Here is a 20,112-nt window from a genome sequence, read left to right on the forward strand (position 1 = left end):
AATATAATTCGAAATTACTTAGCTGAAAACTAATTATGCAAATCAGAAAATTAATATGACCAGATTTGAGTGTAAAACTAATGAGGTCTGCGCAATGTAACAGAAAATCTATGTCTCCAAGTTTAATTGAAATGTGATTAGAACCAAAAAATTATGAATTATTATGCTTATTAGGGAATTAATATGAACAGATTTTTACCCCAAACTAATTAGGTTTGTACATTGTCCTAGAGCATCTTTGTACTAAGTTTCATTGAAATGGAATAATTAGTACCGTGAAAACTCCAAAATTTCGACCCCTCTAAAAATTCGTTCGCCTATTTATTTGCCAGGTTTCGGTGTTTTATTTACCTCCAAATTTTCGACTCCACTAAAAATTGCCGACTCATTCTTATTCGAAAATTGCGACCAGTTTTAGTTTTCCCCCAAACGAGAAAAAAACCGATGTGAGCGTTCAAACGGGACCTTCCTCGAAGGCATGAATCCGGGTTTCTGATTGACTGAGAGATTTTTATTTTATTGGTAACGAAAATATATTCTAAATAAACGAAGTTTCAAATAAAAACGAACACAAAAATCTCGGCATGCTGCATTTCTGAATTGTTGATTATTACTGTACTCAGTAGTGATTATAATTATGTACACAAAATAAATTTGTTGAATGGTTATGAAATACAAATAAAAGTCAACTTAGTTTCATCGTAAGCGAATGATTCCGGTCTCGTATAAACGTTTGATGCTGTAGGATATCCGCCATGTTCTCTTAGGTCAAATAGGTCAAATCGCTAATTAACCAATCAAAAAGCTGGATGATGCCAACGTGTTCAAATTACCATAGCTTATTTAAATATGTTAATGTTATTGAACGCAATGCGGAAGAGATTGATGTTGTAGTACGATATTTTGGCTTGGATTTTGATGCGAAAACGGCATGATTTTTTTTAAATAAAAAAAGTAGTTGTTTTTAAAAAATAAACTGGTCATCTGAAGAATAATTTAACATTGTTCACAGTGATAACAGCTCATTCTCGAAAGGAAGCTTACCCGCTCACGCTAGTCACGATAAAAATCATACACGTGTACTCTTGAATAGACAGACGTCAATGACTACGGTAAAACTTAGACTCTATTTTAGCCGGCAGGATTGATTGAAATGTCCGAAAAATGACGCCAAAATACACCTTAAAAGTCCCATTTTATTTTCTTAAATCCCATTTTATTTTTTAATCCAAGGACGAATTTACGGCAGAATTTGGTCCCTCAAATAAGGGACACATGAGCTTTGATTCTAACCGGATACATTGCACTGGGTCGGGGAGATCCTTTGCTAAAGTAGAAAAGCTGAAAATTAATTATGCAAATTAGGTAATTAATATGCACAATTATTTACCCTAAAACTAATCAGGTCTCTGCATAGTCCTAAAGGATCTATGTACCAAGTTTCATTGAAATGCGATGATTAGTACTTGAGATACCCGTGGAAAAGCTGAAAATTAACTAATTATGCAAATTAGGTGATTAATATGCACAAATATTTATTGAAAACAATCAATCTCTGCATAGTCCTTGAGTATGTAAGTACCAAGTTTCATTGAAATGTAAAGCTAACTACTTATATCAAATGCTGAAAATTAATTAATTATGCAAATTAGGTAATTAATATGTACTGATATTACCATAAAAACTATCAGGTCTGTGCAGTGTCGTATGACATCTATGTACCAAGTTTCATTGAAATGTGATGATTAGTACTTGAGATATCAGTGGAAAAACCGAAAATTGACTAATTTATTACCAAAAACTAATCAAAACCTAGCATTAGTTCAGAGCATCTATGTACCAAGTTTCATCAAAATCCAATGAGTGGTTCTTTAGATATCAGTGGAACAGTCATAGAACAGCTAAAAATTAGCTAATTATCATGCAAATTAGGTAATTAACGAGCATGGATTTTTACCAAAACCTAATCAAATCTGCGCATTGGCCCAGAGCATCTATGCACCAAGTTTCATCAAAAACCGATGTATGGTTCTTGAGATAGCAGTGGAACAGTCGGACACACATACACACATACACACACACACATACACACATACACACATACAGACACACTAACTGCAAAGACTCCCATTTTGTGCTTCGCACATGGGAGTCAAAAATTACTTTGTGTCAATTTTAAGCATCAGTCGTCACATTGGGTCAAATTTGAATATGATGAGATGTGATGACAGTGGTTGAAACATACCTGTTCCTTCAAACATCCCAATTAGCAGTGACCCCATTGCCATAGCAGTGTTTGGCAACAAACATGCAGTCAGTTTTGCAGCGAGGGTCAGGTCCTGATATCGGGGCTGGATAAACAGATACGGTACATACGTCAGAAACCATATAACACCACCCCCAGCTGCAGCTGTATTGGCTGATAACAAATTTAACATATATTATTGTATAGAAACTTATTTTCAAAGAAGTTGGCCAAGAATGACTAGAATAAATGGATTCAAATAGAATAGAATAGAATAGAATAGAATAGAATAGAATAGAATAGAATATAGCAGATAGAAGTGAAATTTAGTATTATATAATGGAGTAAAAAAACAAGCAATTCATGGCTAAGACATTATTTAAGTAATGAAAGAAATAACAAATAATACATTTTCTTATCATAACTGAACATTACCATAACTTTATTATTTCCTTGTGCAAAGGTTACACAAAATGCATACCATTCTCATGACTTGTTTGCTTATCAGCTGTTTCAGTTCTATAACAGTCACATATTATCAGCTAATCAAACAAAGAAGTTTAAAGAAGGCAAAGTACGGTGCACATTTCCATTTAGTAACACTATAAATACTTAATACGGCAGAAGGACTTGATCAAGTATGAATTTACTGGTACCCTTTAATACATTGCATTATGTAACCTGTACATTTAGTAACCATAATTTAAGTAATCCATCATCTTCATTACACATCATTATAGTCATTAACTACACCAAAGTTTTTATCAAATGTCACAAACAAGCAACCAATTGGACTAAATTATTCAATCAAAGCATACAATATCACAGTTGAATGAAATGATATATACAAGGCAAAATTTGATTTGTTGAAAAAACCTGTCAACAAGCAAGCTGTTCTCTGATTGGTCTGATTGTTGGGTAGTGGGGTTGTGTAGCCAATCAGATACAACCTTGTAAGGGGTGATCTCATATTCAAACACCTGGGTCAAACCTGGGTTTACCCGACCTGCCCTATTCAGACCTACTAGACCTAAAATATGCAAATTAGTAGTAGGTTTGAACCTAACCTCCGGATTAACTGCCCATTAACGCCCCCACTGAAAACAAACAACAGAGAACAAAGAAGACAGACGTATGGGAAACCTAGGTTTTTCTTACAATACTGTTTCAGCCTGGTTTCAGTAGGAAAAAAAATAAGATGTATACTATGGTGAAGTGTTAAGAATTAGAGCAGCGATTTTTTTTTCTTTGCAATACTTGTACATCTAAATGCTAATAAAAACAAACTTGCATTTGTTTCACAAATCTATTTACATCATGTCATTTATAAGTGTGATGAAAATTATATTCATTTATTTCTGTGATTGGTAATAATAATCAGTTTCCCACAACTTACATTTTGGTACAAGTCAATACAATTGTTATTGTTATTCAATTTATCTGGAATTAATTACAGACGTGATGGTTTGTTATATTTTGTCATTAAATGTGAATCAAGTGATACCATAAACCCTCTCTATTGTGATATATATGGTAAATTAATGTTTGAAACAGAACAGGGAAAAGATGCACTAGAATTTTAATGAGCAGCTTCTTGGGATAAATTACTTACGTTATATATATATTTGGCATAGTCAGTAAAATATGTTTATCCATGGAGCGAACTTGTACATTTTGTCCGCAACAAGTACGGTCAGTTTTGTGTCCATGTCAGTTCATAAATTCATAGAACACATTTTTTGGTTAGTTTGTAAAGTCTGTGAGACTGCGAGTTATCAAAATATGATGAAAGTATTAAATCGATAATGGCAACGATGTTTTCTACGAAGGCATCTGAAAACCACAGTCCCTCTATCACTGTATCAAAACTAAAGTCGGGGCTAATGCTACGACTCCGGCGCTACGACCACCATAACATGGGTATTTACCGCTGCCGATATCTTACTTTTTTGTGACAAAATGCATACATTTCGAACCCCAGGTTAATTAAAAATAAACGATTATTTTAGAAAATACATCGAAGCACAGTGCCTTGAGGGACTGTGGGCGAAGTAGGCAGCGAGATATTGTTTTAAACACCGCAGAAAATCATGCACTCAACGCAGCCATCTTGGTTACCTCAATCAGAATTCCCCCTTGTCACCCAGCATGCATCGATTGCAATATCGCAAAGTGCACTGTGTCGCCTTGGGCGACGATCTTAGGTACAAGGCACTCTATGAATAAGGTATTTTCAGAGGTCGGAGTTCGTTTTTTATAAGCAGTCTCGTCTGCAGATGAATAGCCGTAAATAATCAGCGCGAGTCCATTTAATTTAATTTACTGTTTTGATACTTCGTGTCACTGGAAATTGAATAAGAAAAACTGCAAATAACCGATGTGCAGCAAATCGAAATAAATTTTCATGACGTACGCTGCATTTGTTTTTCCGGATTTTGCGATGCCGCACTCCTGAATGTTGTGCAACAGTAGTAAAGGCTTGAACACAGTAGCGCAAGTCTCAAGTGCAACTTTGTATCAACAAATGTTCGTCTTTTGATACTTATTAGCTGTCAGAGACACATATCAATTGTCCAGCCCAATGAAAAGTCTGATTCACGTCCTCTGCTCAACTTGCGACTCGAGCATAACAGTTTATCAAAACAAAACAATTTATTCAGCACGCTGTTCACCGATATACAAGAGTGTTTTTTTAGGCAAGGCACACGGTAAAATGACTACTGTACACCAATAAATCGACACATTTTAGAGACAACTATCTAGTCTTCAAAAAGCAATGTAAACTCTGTCAATCCTAAAAATAAACAACAGCTTAAATGAGGTGTGAATGAGATCAGTTCGAACCGCAGTTTTTATGCAAATTCGTGCGGTCGTCCTGAACCGCACTGTCTATTGTTTAAACTTACGAACCGCAAAACTGGGTTTTGTTCGGGCGGTTTAGGGCGGTTTGGATTTTCGTAGGTTTGACCCGCATGTTTGAATATGAGATCACCCCTAAGTAGCTTCACATTGACTCCAATACTGCAATTCAATGATGACTACCCCATTGGGTATGCAGGAAGATCAAATTTTCAATTGGCAAAATGTCAAGTCAAAAAGTTACAAATTTGTCACACATTGATGCAATTGAATGAAGTATGATAAATTAAGAATGAAATGTAAACAAGTCTGTGATGAAATAAGACTGTTCTAGGCATACTGAAACAAACTACATTGAATGTAATATCTTAAGAGGTCCTCAGTTCCAGGCCTGCTAGCAAAAACAACTCTAGTGTTTAGTTTAACAGCTGACTTTGGCGATAGGTGATCTAATCTGGTGCATATTGTTATTTAAAAATTACATCCCGTCGAGAGAAATCTCTGAGCTTATGGTGGGAGTACAAAGAGTTCCTGTATACAAGTCTCTAGTGTGACATTTTACTCTTGACATTGGAGACGCATAGGTCCAGTACTAAACTGAAAAGCATCTCTGCTTAACGTGCAGGGTTGTGAATTTGTTGATTAATTTTCAGTTTATATTCTTACAGACAATGGGAAACAAGAGCCAGACAGTATCCCGTGATTCCATTGTTCAATCCCGGGGATTGAGGAGTTGTGCATTAAACAAAATTTATCCTAACAAGGGCTGTTACTTCGCTGATTGGAAGTTGCATGTTTTATCCAAACTGCAACTTCTGCAAATTGTTCAATAGACATGCAACTTTTATTTATAATTAAACCCCAGTACTTTGTTGTTTTTTATTATAACAATAGCTACAACATAAACACTGTTAAGCACTTACCAACTGAGAAAAATACACTGATAGCAAAGCAGAATGTCACAGTAGAGATGGCATAGATGAGAAGAAATACAAACAATACTGTTGGGTCAGTGTTGTTGATGACAGAACCATGGTCACCGACCTCTACCGTAAATAATATCGTACAGATTATCATAGCTATCAACAGTAAGATAAAGTATTTGATGAACCACGCAACCCAATGTAACCAGTTGGCCAGTCCCATCATTTTCATGGATTCCTGGAAAAATTAAGTTACAAACAACAAAAATAATCTCATAATAAAACAAGTAAGCCATAAGATAGAGTAAATCCCCCAGATATCTGCAGATATGATACCTATGCATTTTTAAAGGGGTCACATGACCATATATGGTTATTAAATATGTTGATCAGATAGTGTGCAAAGTCTTCCCTAAAGCACTGGTTCAATCTATCTGCAACAACAGTAATTCCGATATGACTTCGTAATGAGAACCAAAAGAGCTGTGCAACCAAGATAGTTTGCAGCAAAGACTTGTGGGGTGTATTTCACTTTTAATTTATTTAAAAGATGCATGCGGTTATCTTTTAGATACAAAATCGATGGAAACAGGGCCATCTCTCGGTGCACACATTTATGAGAGGAAACATGAATAGGAATCATATAGTAGTATACCTTCAGTTTTTTCTCCTTTTCAAAGACAACATCTTTAACAATATTCAAGGCAGTGAATATTAAACTCAGCATAAGTAAAGCTGGCAGCTGTGACTGGACTACTATGACGTATGCATCATCCTCGTATGGTGGGTACGGATACCGAATCATCTCCACTTTTATCTCGTCCATTGTTTCATTGTGTAATTGTACTATAGCTTTATCCACAGCATGTTGAATAGTTAGAAAACCCTCTCGCATGTAACCTATAATGAAGAAATAATAAGCATCAGGTGAAAAAAAATACTTGTTTGGGACTACTTAATTGCAAGCATCAGAATACATATTTTTGTAATGGTGTTATGTCACCTCATCACCTGAGTGTATTGATATGTAAAAAGAAGTGCCGTTGGTGTAACTGAAAATAAACAAGAAGTTAAACTTGAAAGCTCTCTGGTTTCTTTGATGTTTTGTGTGTTCCTGAGTCAACACATCACAGCTAATGGTATAATTAAAGTACAAGGGTGGAATATACAAGTACATATCTCCCATAACACCATTCAAATACTGTGTGTAATGCTGATTTTGCTGATTTTGAAAACTGCATGATGATTAATGAAGCAATTTATGAGATGAAACAAATAAACAGCTTTCATGATGATATTAGTTAAATTATTTTATCTTCTCACGATATAAGCTTGTGTTTTTTTTGTTAACACTATTAATGATATTTGTTATTTTGGTCTATGTTTTGTTTGGAAAGAGGCACAATATTATATAATGAAAGTAAGAAATCAGGTTACAGCACTATCTAATAACAGATCTTCGCCAGCATATTATTTTCAGGTTAAGTGATATAAGTCTTCATCTTTGCACTTATTTCTGTGTCCAACAAATGTTTTATTTTAGCCAGATCTTGAAAATTATACATGCTAGTCAAACCCAAATTGAGCTTGACATTTTATTATGAATGATAAGGTAATCAGATACAAATTGTTTTAGTTGAAACCACAAAACAAGAGAATTTTTAGTTAGAGTTCTCGAAGCCCAAACTAGTTAAATAAAATATCCATGTTTTAAAAAAATCAATACTTAAGAGTTAATGTAACCACAAGAGAAAACTTTCTACCAGAGACGACAATGAAAATGGCAAAGAGTACATACATTTTCCCTCTCAGATACCTGTCCCTTCATTTATGGTTTGGGTAAATTTTAAACTTACCAGGAACGCCTCCCCAGTTATAAGTTGGATGTCTGGGTCCTGGCAAAGAAATCACTGGATATAATAAATTAGTGAACCATTGACTGGTGTTGCCTGTTAAATCAGGATCATCGGTGCCTGTGATAGAGGACAGCGGTTTGTTACGTGGCGAAGAACTGAGCCGAACTGCATACTCCAGATCCAGAGGGAGGTTCTTGCTATCAGGAAATGAATTATAAAAAACTACAGCACCAAGGACCATGGAGTCTTCCTTCGTCTGTACTTTCATAAAATCCTCCATTTCCTTCTCAGTAACAAACCCAGGACCTGCAAGCAATTTAAAACCAAAACACAAAACAGTGAGTGCCCTCAGTGGTAAGCTGGTTATATATTATGCAAATTAATCCTCCACATCATGAAAATAATTTCTTGAATAAATAAAAAAAAATTTTTTAAAGCACTACAGTAGTCACTCTATGTTATGTATGGGTCCCATACAACATATGTAAACTACATGACAGTGTTCTCCCAAGACTCAATGCCAAGCATAGTGACTAATTTGCATAAAAATACATCTAATTTGCATAATTGTATTTGCATAGTAATTAGTTCCCCAACAAACATTGTGATACAATATCATCAATAAAGAAGAGATAATTTGATATTTCATACATTTTATATCATTTTACTTCATTGTATTTTATGTGTCCATCAAGTCAAATAAAGTTTGAAATAGAACAGAAAAAAAATGGAAATACTTATAGCCAGTCAGTAAATATACTGTTATCCATGGAGGTTACTGGATCATCATTATTTTTTGTACAACAAGTACAGTCAGTTATAGTGCTCTTGTCACTGTCAGTTCATATGATGTGGGGAAAACATTTTTTGGTTAAATTTGTAGTCTGCCTGATTGTGGGTTATCAAAATCAATAATGACATTTTTTCTATAACGGCATTTCAAAACTAAAGTCATTGATTTTTCGTAACGCTACGATCACTGTAACATTGTCAGCATTGAACAGGTATTCACCGCTGCTGTTTGCAATCATCGGTCCCTGACTTTTTGGTTTAAAAATACACAAATTTAGAATGTTTTCTTAATTTAAACGATTCATGGATGATTATCTTAGAAATTACATCAAAATCGCAAAGGAGATGTTGTTTTTAAACATCGCGGAAAAACATTCACTCCAGGCTGCCATCTTTGTTACCTCGATCAGAATGCCCCAGTGTAACCCAGCATGCATCGGCCCTGATGTCACAATATGCATTACGTCGCCTTAGGGTGGGGCTCCTCGGTAATGAGGCACTCTAATAAGGTATTTCTAGAGGTCAGGGTTCGTTTTTTGTTCGGCCATCTCGTCAGCAGTTGAATAATTTTTGCTTTGATTTATTTACAGTTTTCTCTCCAATGCGACTTAATTTCACTGTTTTTTAATTCTTGGTAATTAGTGTCACCGGCGATGGAGTAGTAAAAACTGCCATTAACCGCAGTGCAGCAAATCGGGACAGATCATCCCGACGCAATGGGCAAATTATTATTACCAAGTATTTGTTTTGGGATTTGCAGACTCCTCACCCTTGAAAGACTTGGTAACTTCTTGTAATCTTACGCTTTTATCACTGTTTTTGTAAGGCTTACAAAGGCGGGATTATATTTGTAAACAATACAACAACTTAAGCATCGCGAACAGCATTTCAAGAATCGCTGGCGAAATGAAAGCGACGTGGCTGTTTGTCTAAGCGACGCAGGGCAGTGGTGCTTGAAAGGCCTGGGGAGAACACTGCATGTTGTTTCCATGAAATTCATTAAAAAAAGGTAATTATTACTTCCAAAATTATAATTGCAATTTTCTATTGATACTTTGCAACCATTCCCAATTAGCTAATGCAGAGGAGCAAAATTAGTAGAATATATGTGAAATGTACAACTTACCTACAAGTAATTTCACCTTCCCTTTCACATTCTTTGAGGCCATTTCAACGATATCATGTACAATAGATATATTCGGACAGTAAGCAAGTTCCCATGGGCTAATTACTCCATGCACCCGTGTTAAATTTGAGGGAAAAGCATCTATCGAGTATGGCTGGAATGACGTGATGTTACCATGATAATCGAAATCAACTAGTGTTCGGAATCCAAGCAGCAAACAGGCAAACAAGGTCGGAAGAAGAAGTTCAAAGGCAGTAACTACGGGTTGCCGAAGTTGAAGCAGCCAATTCTTCCAAAGGAGCAAACAAAGTTTTGCCATGACTTGTAAAATACACGGAAACAAAACTGTCAAACTATGAGAAAGATGGCTTCACCTGCAAAACAGGAAATAAAAACATTTACCGTAAGTCTAGTTTAATTGTTATTGCTGTATTTTCATCTACGCATGTTCCTGGTTGCTAAGTTACAGATTCATACTGGGTAAGCAGAAGACAATGGGTAATTTCAGGTACGGTAGGTGACATAGAATTTTTATATATCATTCTAACACCAGAACACCACTCATCTATTTACTCAGACAAACAAACAAACAAACAAACAAACAAACAAACAGCTAAGTACCACAGATGTAATCTACTACACATAGTCAGCAACATTTTCAACAGAACTGATAAGTAGAAAGCTTAATTTACATAACAATAACAAATTGATTTGGTGTGTCAATTATAAGACAGAAAAACAACAACAAATTATGTTCACTCTCTTAGAAGCACATCTCTGATAGAAGCGCACATAAAATAGAAATTACATTTATAGAATACTAAATCGTGAAAATACAACGTATTTTGACTAGAAAAAAACTCGTGTCAAAAAAACTTATCAAATGCATGTACTAATGGTACAAATAGCATAAAGAGAAATTTAAAAATTACCTAACAGTAATGCTTAATAAAAATCTGCATGACGCCACCAAATAGTTGTATCTCATTTATTTATCACAATTAAATTTGAAATAACATTTTATTACCTCGTCAATCCAGAAATGACATATTAAGGTCATTAGCAGACATTTAACCTGATAAATGGGACAATAAAATTATGATACATATTTTTGAACAAAAACTGAAAGAATGTAGAGCTAAGCATTTTTAGAACAACTTCCATCAAAATTTATGTTAAAGCATAAATAGTAGTATTCAGAATTTCCTAATACTTTTTGACAATATACTATATGCAACATTTTAGATACGAAACTTTTTAAAATTGGTGATTGACTCAAAAAATTCAATATTTCCATGGATGTTCATGCAAAAAGTAGTTTAGTAACTATACACCGTATTTGCTCTATTAGAAGTGCATCTCCAATAGCAACGCATATAAACCAAATCTTGCATTTATTATACACTAAATCAATGAAATATTACTTATTTTGACCATAGAAATACATCTATAATATAAGCACATGTGCTACAAATATAGCAAACACAATAAAAAAACTATATTGTAAGATTCAAGAATGTCTGAACATCATAAAATTGATACAGTTTCATATTTTTATCTATTTTGTTAAACTACTCGCTGTCCCTGGATTTTTTTTTTGAAAAATAGGCTGCAAAACTTATTATTGGCCTTAGCAGTGTTACACCCTAATACACACTCAGACATGATCTGGCTGTTGAACTGCAGATAGTGTAATCTCTTCATCAAGATTACCATCCCAAGTTATGCATAGTGTTCTTGATACAAGTTTGCTATATTAATAAAAATGCTCTTATACTGTCGTCTATCAGTTGGAAGTAATCCCAACTTTTCAATATTGGTCGCAATCTGACACCTGATGGCAGGCACACATAATCACTTTTATATGTCTTTATACCCTGCAGTGTTCTCCACAATCCAAAAAAAGCTGGTGGGCGGTCTTATTAGCATAAATTTGCATATTGTTTTGCATATCATTTACATTCTAGCTTTTTTTTTATATTTAATTGAAACATGTTTGTTTGAAATACAAACAGATTGGTCAATATCAATATTTACGAAAGTTTGAAATCGGTGATTTATACGTTCTCAAATTATTCTGCGTTCATGAAATGCAATTCGAGTAACGAAGAGCAAGTACAAAACATAGTTGAGTTATAATGTAGAAAATATATGAGGTGATTTGTCCCCAAAGCCAAAACGAACGATTTGTCGAAATAAACCATAAAATTTGTATTTGTGGCATCAATACTCACCCGTGTCAACGGACGATACATTTACGCATGTACGGTCACTTGTTGTTTTGGAATTCAAGAAAAATGCTAGCAATCTGCTATGTTCTCAAAAGATTCAACATAAAAAAAACGATAAATTGAAAAAAGTACGTGGAAAAAATAACTAAAATATGTATTCAATTGCCAATTACAAATACTCACAGTAAACTAATCCAGCAGCCATGTTTGGTGCTTTTTATCGGTTTCCGAATTCAGTACACGAACACCCAGAATGCGCTGTTCCCCTATGCCACTTAGATACTAAATCGTTATAGCGCCAACAGCAGTGGGTAGCAGACGGTCGTTGAATGGGGTAGGCCAAAAGGTCATCAGTTTGCCTTTTCCATGTTGTTTTCACGATAAAAATTGAGCGAACTTTGTAAATACTGCTAGAATTTTAATTTTTGTTCGAGTTTACATGCAATCTGCTAATATATTTGTTTATTTTCTGTGCACATACAGTCACCATAGGGACAAATTATTCCTGACTGCACAAAATAAAATTCCAAATTTTGATAAAGAAAATAGTCAGAATAAATTCATTTTGATTATGGCAAACCATACTCTAGCACCAGCCTTAGCTGTCTTCTTAAAAAACAGCTATGGAACAAAACAGCAACAACTATCAGTGTATTAGGCCACATTTTGTGTTCATTCTATATTCTGTATTCACCATTGGGTGCAAATTTTATTTTTTTGTTTTTGACTTGTTTTATTTTATTTTTTTTTTAGAAAAGTTTTTATTTTTTGTTTTATTTTTTAGATTGTAGTTTTTTTTTTTTTAATTTCTTTCTGTAAGACCCTTTTTATCCTTTCCTAAGGATTTTATGCGTCTAATAAAAAAATAAAATAAATACATTTTGTTCGTTGGAAAACGATTATTAAAAATACAGCTGTAAATTGAAACCACTGTAGTTGCGTATCGTGAGCAATAAGTGGCAACAATGTCGGGCGACGATGAATTCAGGCGATTGACACATTGCCATGAATACACTTGATAACTGCTTGCAGACTTCCAGTGGTCATTGTTTATGTTTGTACTCTTGAAACAATAGCAAAATAAAGGGTTGGGCAACTACTCTTTTGTTTAGGCTTGGGAAGAACAATGCAAGCTTTTTACAAATAATTTCAGCTGGATGTATGTTGGTGGGAGGGTGTTGAGAGTTACTGGGCTGACGTAAAACTTGATGGGCGGGCCGGGCCGCCCACCTAAAACCCCTTGTGGAGAACACTGCCCAGGGACAGTTTTGCCAAATCTAAATAAAAGTCACAACAATGATTACAATCCAGGACATTTCATTTCAAGACATAAATAACAATGGCTTAAAAATGCAGCCATTATAAATCATGTGATTGTTCAGAGTCAATTGTAAAGTGTGTTTTTTGTCATTTGTTTTATACAGAAAACTGCTTCATGCTACTCTTTGTTATGCAAATTACATGATCCCAAACTAAAAGGTGTTAATGAAACTATTAACCTACCTGTTCATCATGCCTAAAACAATGTTATTCACTCTGACAAGCAATATGTTAAAACATTACCATGCCAGCCATCAACCATAATATTAATTAAATCTTGTTAATTAATATTTTCTGTGTATATGTACACATTCTGATCACGACTAACCTATAAAAGATAAACTAACTGCACCCAAAGTTATTTTAACTTGCAAATAAAAAGTAAAGGCTAATGTTATTCTATTAAGTTTCATTGATTCTATTCATAACAACAAAGAAACTGTCACGTCATACCTATATCCCATGGATTAATTGTGACACAGCATTAAACATGCATATTCTGTAAAGAACCGCCACCAGAGGGCTGGGAAACAGCTGACGGCTTCAAGGTCAATGAAAATGAAAGTAAACAACGCACCTGGGAACCAGGGTGGTGGGATCAAAATTGATTATTTTTAGAACGCCGTGTATCTAATTCTTGGCAATAAATACAACATTGCAAACACGTTAATAGAGAACAATTAAGTTTATTTGTTAATTACGCTGAAAAAATGAACAAGTTTCAGTCTTTTGTGATTTCTGCAAGAAAGAATTAAATTACAAATATGCAACAAAATAAAATTACATTCGCAGCGATCATAAATATGACACGACCTTGAGAGATGACGAAATTACAAGTTATTATACGATTTTTACATGAACAATTAAAATAAAATGTTTTTGCATTACACTTTAAAAGCAATTTTCGAAATTTTGTTTATAATTAATTATTTGTTTCATGAAAAATTTAATCTTGACCTAATGTGCGTTGAAATCACTTTATTAAATGGCATAAAGTAGCAGTTCCTTATTTGTATCCATTTGATCGACTGTGCAAATAGTCCTAGAGTACGTCCCACGGTTGGATATTGTTATCAATTTTAGAGCGTAACTTTGACCCAACGTAAGGGGAACACACTTTTTCGAAGCAAAATTACATTGCGACCGTATTTAATCTATCATGTTTATATTTTATTCAAATTGTAATAATCTAACGACGTTTATCATCAATGGTGAGAAACAAGACGATTGCGCAAGCGGCACTACTGTATGCGTTTGCTTTATCACTAAACAGTCGATGACGCAGTTAGTTGCGAGTCGCAACTATTCATCTACACGGTATCAGGGACTGAGTTTTAAAGCGGCAAATTTACAAGTAAAATACTTTGAAGAAGTTTGCATAAAATTGCGCAACTCTGGCAAGTGGATCACATGATACGCACGCCTTGCCTGCGCAAACAACAAAACAAAACACAGCACATATTCAACGGGCCGACCGATCAAACTCTGTCCATGCGCCTAGGTCTCGACTCTACACGTTGTGACGCAATACGAAATTCACAACTTCGCTCGTGGTTGATTATCATGGGCGTGGTTTAAAGTTTGTTACGAAGTCATGTAGACTCACCTAAATGCTAACCGGTCCGATTCAGACTCAACCTCATTGAAAGGCCCCCACAGAAATCCAGCAATCGCGGTCCTTCATAGATACATGGCGTAGATGTTTTCGCTCAGCAATGGTGCGGCAGTGTTTTGCAATGATGTCATTGTCACATGATTCAATCACATGACCCACTGACAGCCACCCAACGTCAACTAACCTGGCTGGTTAATAAAGTTGGTGATTTAATATGTTGTGCAGGTTATGCTATCGCCACCATTATTGCGACCCATTTACAATTTAACAGTCAGACACGGATCGTACCAGACACAAATAAAAAAACACATCATCGGTACCAAATAGTATATATTTTTTTAGTCTTGTTTTCTATTTACAATCCAGCAAATAAAATAAAATATTTCTGCACAGAGTGAAGTAAAACTGTAAGAATGGCACAATTGTGTTATTTCAACTGGAAAGTAAAAATAATGTAATTTTCCTCTTTTACAGGTCATATGACAATTCATTTCACGAGAATGGCAAAAATAAAATTAAAACTAGGTCACTCTACAATACATTGTAACAAATGTTACAAAATAAAGGAACAAAATTGTCTAGGGACATTTTACCATTGATCACCATTATCCCAAAAATATACCTCACTATCTCGAAATTTTGGTCAGTGACATATGGTGAGAAAATGATATATAGAGTTTTACGATATATTGTTGAAATTTAGAAGTATTTCAAACTTTATTCATAGTGAGTTTTTAATGACAAATAGTGTTTTTATTGTGGTCCAATGAAACCACTGCCAAATTACCATATATATTGTAATTCATATTATCTGACAGTTTTTCTCAAAAAGCAAATCATGGTTGATATTGAATTTTAATGATGCCCACATATCAAAAACTTCATTGTCATCTCTTTTCAACAAACTCCCGGGGGAAAATCTGATCATTCAGACAATTAAATTATATTTTACTTTTCGATGGACAGCAAAACAAAATGAATATGTATATCTATCTTGCTATGTGTCTATTCTCGGGGACGGACATCCGGGCATTTTCACCCCTGGCAACCATCACAGTGAAAACAAAGGCCGATAGCTATCAAAAAACGGTACTTTGGAATGGTTGTTGAGACTCCCCTGAACAGTGTAACAAGATTACCCCTGTGTGTGCACCATATATAAATTTGGTTGTATAGAATTACTTCAAAGTTGAGTTTGTGCCGTGTTCTCGAATTTTCACCGGATCTCCGACCGGCGTTCAATAATATTCAAAGTCTCGTTTGACTTCCAGCAATAAATTGAATAGCTTTTTTTCCAGAATTGCCAAAACAAAAATGTTCATAATGTCACCTTTTTAGATAATAACACATTTTTAAGAGTTATTGAAGACCGAACACGTCGTAGTCCCGTTTCACTGTTATATAGTTTGCAACATTTTTTACTAACCATTCAATTTTATGTCCTATGAGTTCTGGGTAATCAATGAGGTGTATTTTATTACGATCACGTGATTGAGATATTGTTCTTTTCATCGTGACTTGGATTTGCTTTCGAAAATAAAAAAATAAAAAGCTGACGTTTCGTAGCATTCAACCCGAATTCCGATTTAATACTGAGTAAAATTATATTTCTGACGCCAAATTAAAATGCATTAGCATGACTTGACAACCAGTTGCAGGATTCACAGACTCACCACCACAACACCCCCACCACCCAGGTACACCGGCCAATTATTTTGATATTGACAACCCTCGTAGTTGTAATATCATGCTTTTTATTTATATTAGTAAAACGATGTATTCAAATAAGGCGAATGGTCAAAAGTCTAAACAGCTTGGCCAAGTCCAGTTTTATGAGCGCATCCTCCCTAATTTGGAACACCGTCCCTCAACGGTGTTTGGAACAAAGCAATATTATTTTAGTGTTAACAATATAATATTATATTATATTATAATATAATTATCTACTGAAAATATGTTGCGTTAGACGTAGTTTATAGCAGTGAACTAGACCCCTAGCTTCCACTAACCATGGTCTCTTTGATGACAATTTCATGCCGAGTGTACTGGTATGAATGATGGAGAACTGAAACTGGAAAACAAATACACTCATTATTCAACGAATAATTGACTAACTTTGTTAATCGTCTCGTTCATGACGACATGTTGGTTTCTTGCCAACCTAAGAAAAGATATAGAAACTACTCGAATGAAATTTGAACAGCATAATATTAAGCATGTCAATTTAGCTTTTGTTGTATTTTCAAACATTTAGTTGTTTTGCCTTAAATTTTTAATCAGTGTGACTAACCTTGTTAATCACCCCTGCCATGACGACATCATATTGATTCATTGCCAACCAAAGATAATATGCAGAAACTACTCGAATGAAATTTGAATAGCATAATAATTTATGTGTCTATGTATCTTTTGTCTGGAACATGTTTTTTAATTTTAGTTATTTTACCTTAAATTGTACTAGTAATTAGTGATACCAGACATGTAAATAAAATAAACACCGAAAAGAAAATGAAGCCGGGTCATGTTGTGAGGCGAATAATATATTGTTCAAGAATACAAAATACCCAAACAATTAACAGAAAACCAATTGCGCAAACCTTTAAAGGGCAGCAGTCGTCGCGACGCGTCTCGTTCGATATGGGACTCATAGAAACGTATACAACGCGTGTAAAATACATTGTTTATTTACATGAAATTCGAACACGCGCTGCGCGACGACCACCGCGCTTTAAATATTTCCGACGGTAGACGCTTACATAAGTTTAGCATAAGCCTCGTGCATACGTCATGTAGCAGATCGCCATTGGTTACTCGCGCCTATAGCACAATACATACGAATATAGCATAAAACTGCGACTGCTTGTGTCTCGAAAACTGTCGGATATATCAGGTCGGCAATGTAACAACCGAAAAGCAGGACTACTTTAGAACAATGGGTCTTGAAGTTTGAACAACTTGATGTTCTAGTTTTTGATATCAAGTCAGGCGTTCACAGTAATCATCCCGGGGAAGTTACCTCTACTCGATCCGAAGCCATCACATGTGATGGATAGCCCTTTCACCAAATGTTGCGAAAAATGTACATGCTATTTAAAGACTAGATCTCTGCGTATTTCTCATTAGTGTTGCACGGTACAAACCCCGCCCCATGCCACCGAAATAACGATTGTTCAAGCTTTAATAAGGCGTTTTTTCGTTGCTAAACATGACTGAACTATTCTTTTTGTTTCTAGACTCAAAACATGTTTCCTATTTTACATGAACTATGCATTCTGATGCCGTCAACATTAGAAAAGTTGGCAACGAACTGAATACTATATCAATCCATTATTTAGTAAAAGGTTGGTCCTTTCACCGTATGGTTTGTATATTGTCACGTGATCATATTTATTGAAATCTTTGAAATAGAAGTATGGTAAAAATATATGTTTGAATGGGAACACCATTCGAGTTTGAAAACATGTCAAATTGCAGAAATGGGATCTAGTATGTCGGTCTTATATTGGTTCCGAAGGCGTCTTCAATACGAGTCCTTCGAAAAACAAAGACTGCAGGTTTAACTTGAACTATACTATTGAATACATTCTTCAGACAAATATACATATTTAAGTTTACCGATTTGATGATGTATGTATCCAGTACATGTAAGTCATCTATTGTGCTCAGTATATCAGATAAGGAAACCTTGTCGTAAACGGTGATCAGGATTTTTCCAGGACACGAATAATGAAGAGTCAACTGCTATCAGTGACGGCGGTACCGTGTGGGTCGCCCCCACGATTAAATAAGTTGAAACACTCATCTATATTTGTCACTTAAATCCACCGCAAATTTGCTCCCCCAAATCCAGGAAACAGCGTTTCAGCGGGTCTAGATTTCAAAATTTTAAGTTGTAAGTCAAACACTAAAAGGCAGGTACACAATTTGTTTGAATCAAGTATGTATAGTTGTTGAAACAGGGGAGCGGTGTGAGCGTGAGAGGAGGTAAATTTTAGTATTGGACTATTTTTAACTAAAGCAGTAGTATAGGTTTCAAAAATCATGTCGGGTAAGTAATTCCCCAAATTCAAATACAATAACTGAGATGTGGCAAGATTATTGAACATCATTGGACATATTTTGGAACATAATGACGGAACTAGGAAATAATGGCCACTTTTTAGAAGTTATTACTTCTTTTATTCTTTCAGTGTAATTTCCAGTTGATGTAGCGCCCTCTATCGGCAAACCACATATACCAAGTCTACCCTCCGTTCTCATTGTATTTGTAATTTGCTTTTTCTACATTTATATTAGGTTTGTTAGTCTAAGCAATGCATCATTGACAGACTCTTTGAAATTCTCTGTTCATGAAGGTTAGGTTAATAATCATGCCGTTTTTGCACAAATTTGCGTCATCGGCAAAAAACCGGAAATCAAATGCATTTGTTAGGTCTATAATGTTATTTATATATACCCAAAATAAAATTGGCCTCAGAATCGATCCTTTTGGAACACCGCATTGGATTGGCTTGTATAAAGTGAAAATATTCAGTATACTGACTGATTGTTGGCGATTACTTAAATAGTTTTCAATTTCAATTTCTTCTCTTTAGTCAGAATTAGTCCGTCTAACATTCTTGACCTTTGTAAAACTTTTTAAAGTTACATCGCTACGTTGGCTGTACCTGAACGTGTTCTAGTTTAAAACCGCCAAGTTAGTCTGATTTTTTAATAATCACTTTGTTATTTTTACGACAATATTAATATATACGTATTGAAAACTATACAGATGTGTGTACAGGTGTTAAAGCATATGAGGATTTCCGATTTACTATAAAACTGTTGTTTTGTGATCGCACGATTTGAAGTATATTTTACCTGCAGCTGTTACATCTAAATGTAAAAATACGAACATTCTAATTTGGTTGTTTTACGAAAAGACAAGTTGAATTAGAATACGCTCTGTACTATATATTATGTGGTAATGTAAAACTATCATGTTTATATAACATAAACCATGCACGATGGGATACTGTCCTAACCCTACTGAGACTGGTTATTAGCTCGTCACAACTTGTGGAACTCATTTTTTCTTCATATTCCCTAAAAATCTTTATTTATATTTGTTTTTGACGGAAATAAATACCAGTTTTACCACACGAA

At 34.8% G+C, this 20,112-nt stretch overlaps 1 protein-coding gene across 2 annotated transcripts in view; it reads right to left on the reverse strand.

The window, feature by feature from the left end:
* Positions 1 to 15,079, reverse strand: part of LOC100373083 (phospholipid-transporting ATPase ABCA3-like) — a 36,074-nt gene extending 20,995 nt beyond the window's left edge. For both annotated transcript variants that reach the window (XM_085502018.1, XM_085502017.1), the window contains exons 1-6: positions 14,959 to 15,079; positions 9,802 to 10,175; positions 7,884 to 8,189; positions 6,683 to 6,927; positions 6,028 to 6,265; positions 2,246 to 2,419 (exon numbers count right to left, since the gene is read on the reverse strand). In XM_085502018.1, coding sequence (XP_085358144.1) covers positions 2,246 to 2,419; positions 6,028 to 6,265; positions 6,683 to 6,927; positions 7,884 to 8,189; positions 9,802 to 10,120 — 1,282 coding nt within the window. In that variant the 5' untranslated portion in view covers positions 10,121 to 10,175; positions 14,959 to 15,079. The remainder of the gene's footprint in view (positions 1 to 2,245; positions 2,420 to 6,027; positions 6,266 to 6,682; positions 6,928 to 7,883; positions 8,190 to 9,801; positions 10,176 to 14,958) is intronic.
* Between the last annotated feature and the right edge of the window lie 5,033 nt (positions 15,080 to 20,112).

This window comes from Saccoglossus kowalevskii, chromosome 8, assembly GCF_978046115.1.
Source record: "Saccoglossus kowalevskii chromosome 8, keSacKowa6.1, whole genome shotgun sequence".
Taxonomy (NCBI): domain Eukaryota; kingdom Metazoa; phylum Hemichordata; class Enteropneusta; family Harrimaniidae; genus Saccoglossus; species Saccoglossus kowalevskii.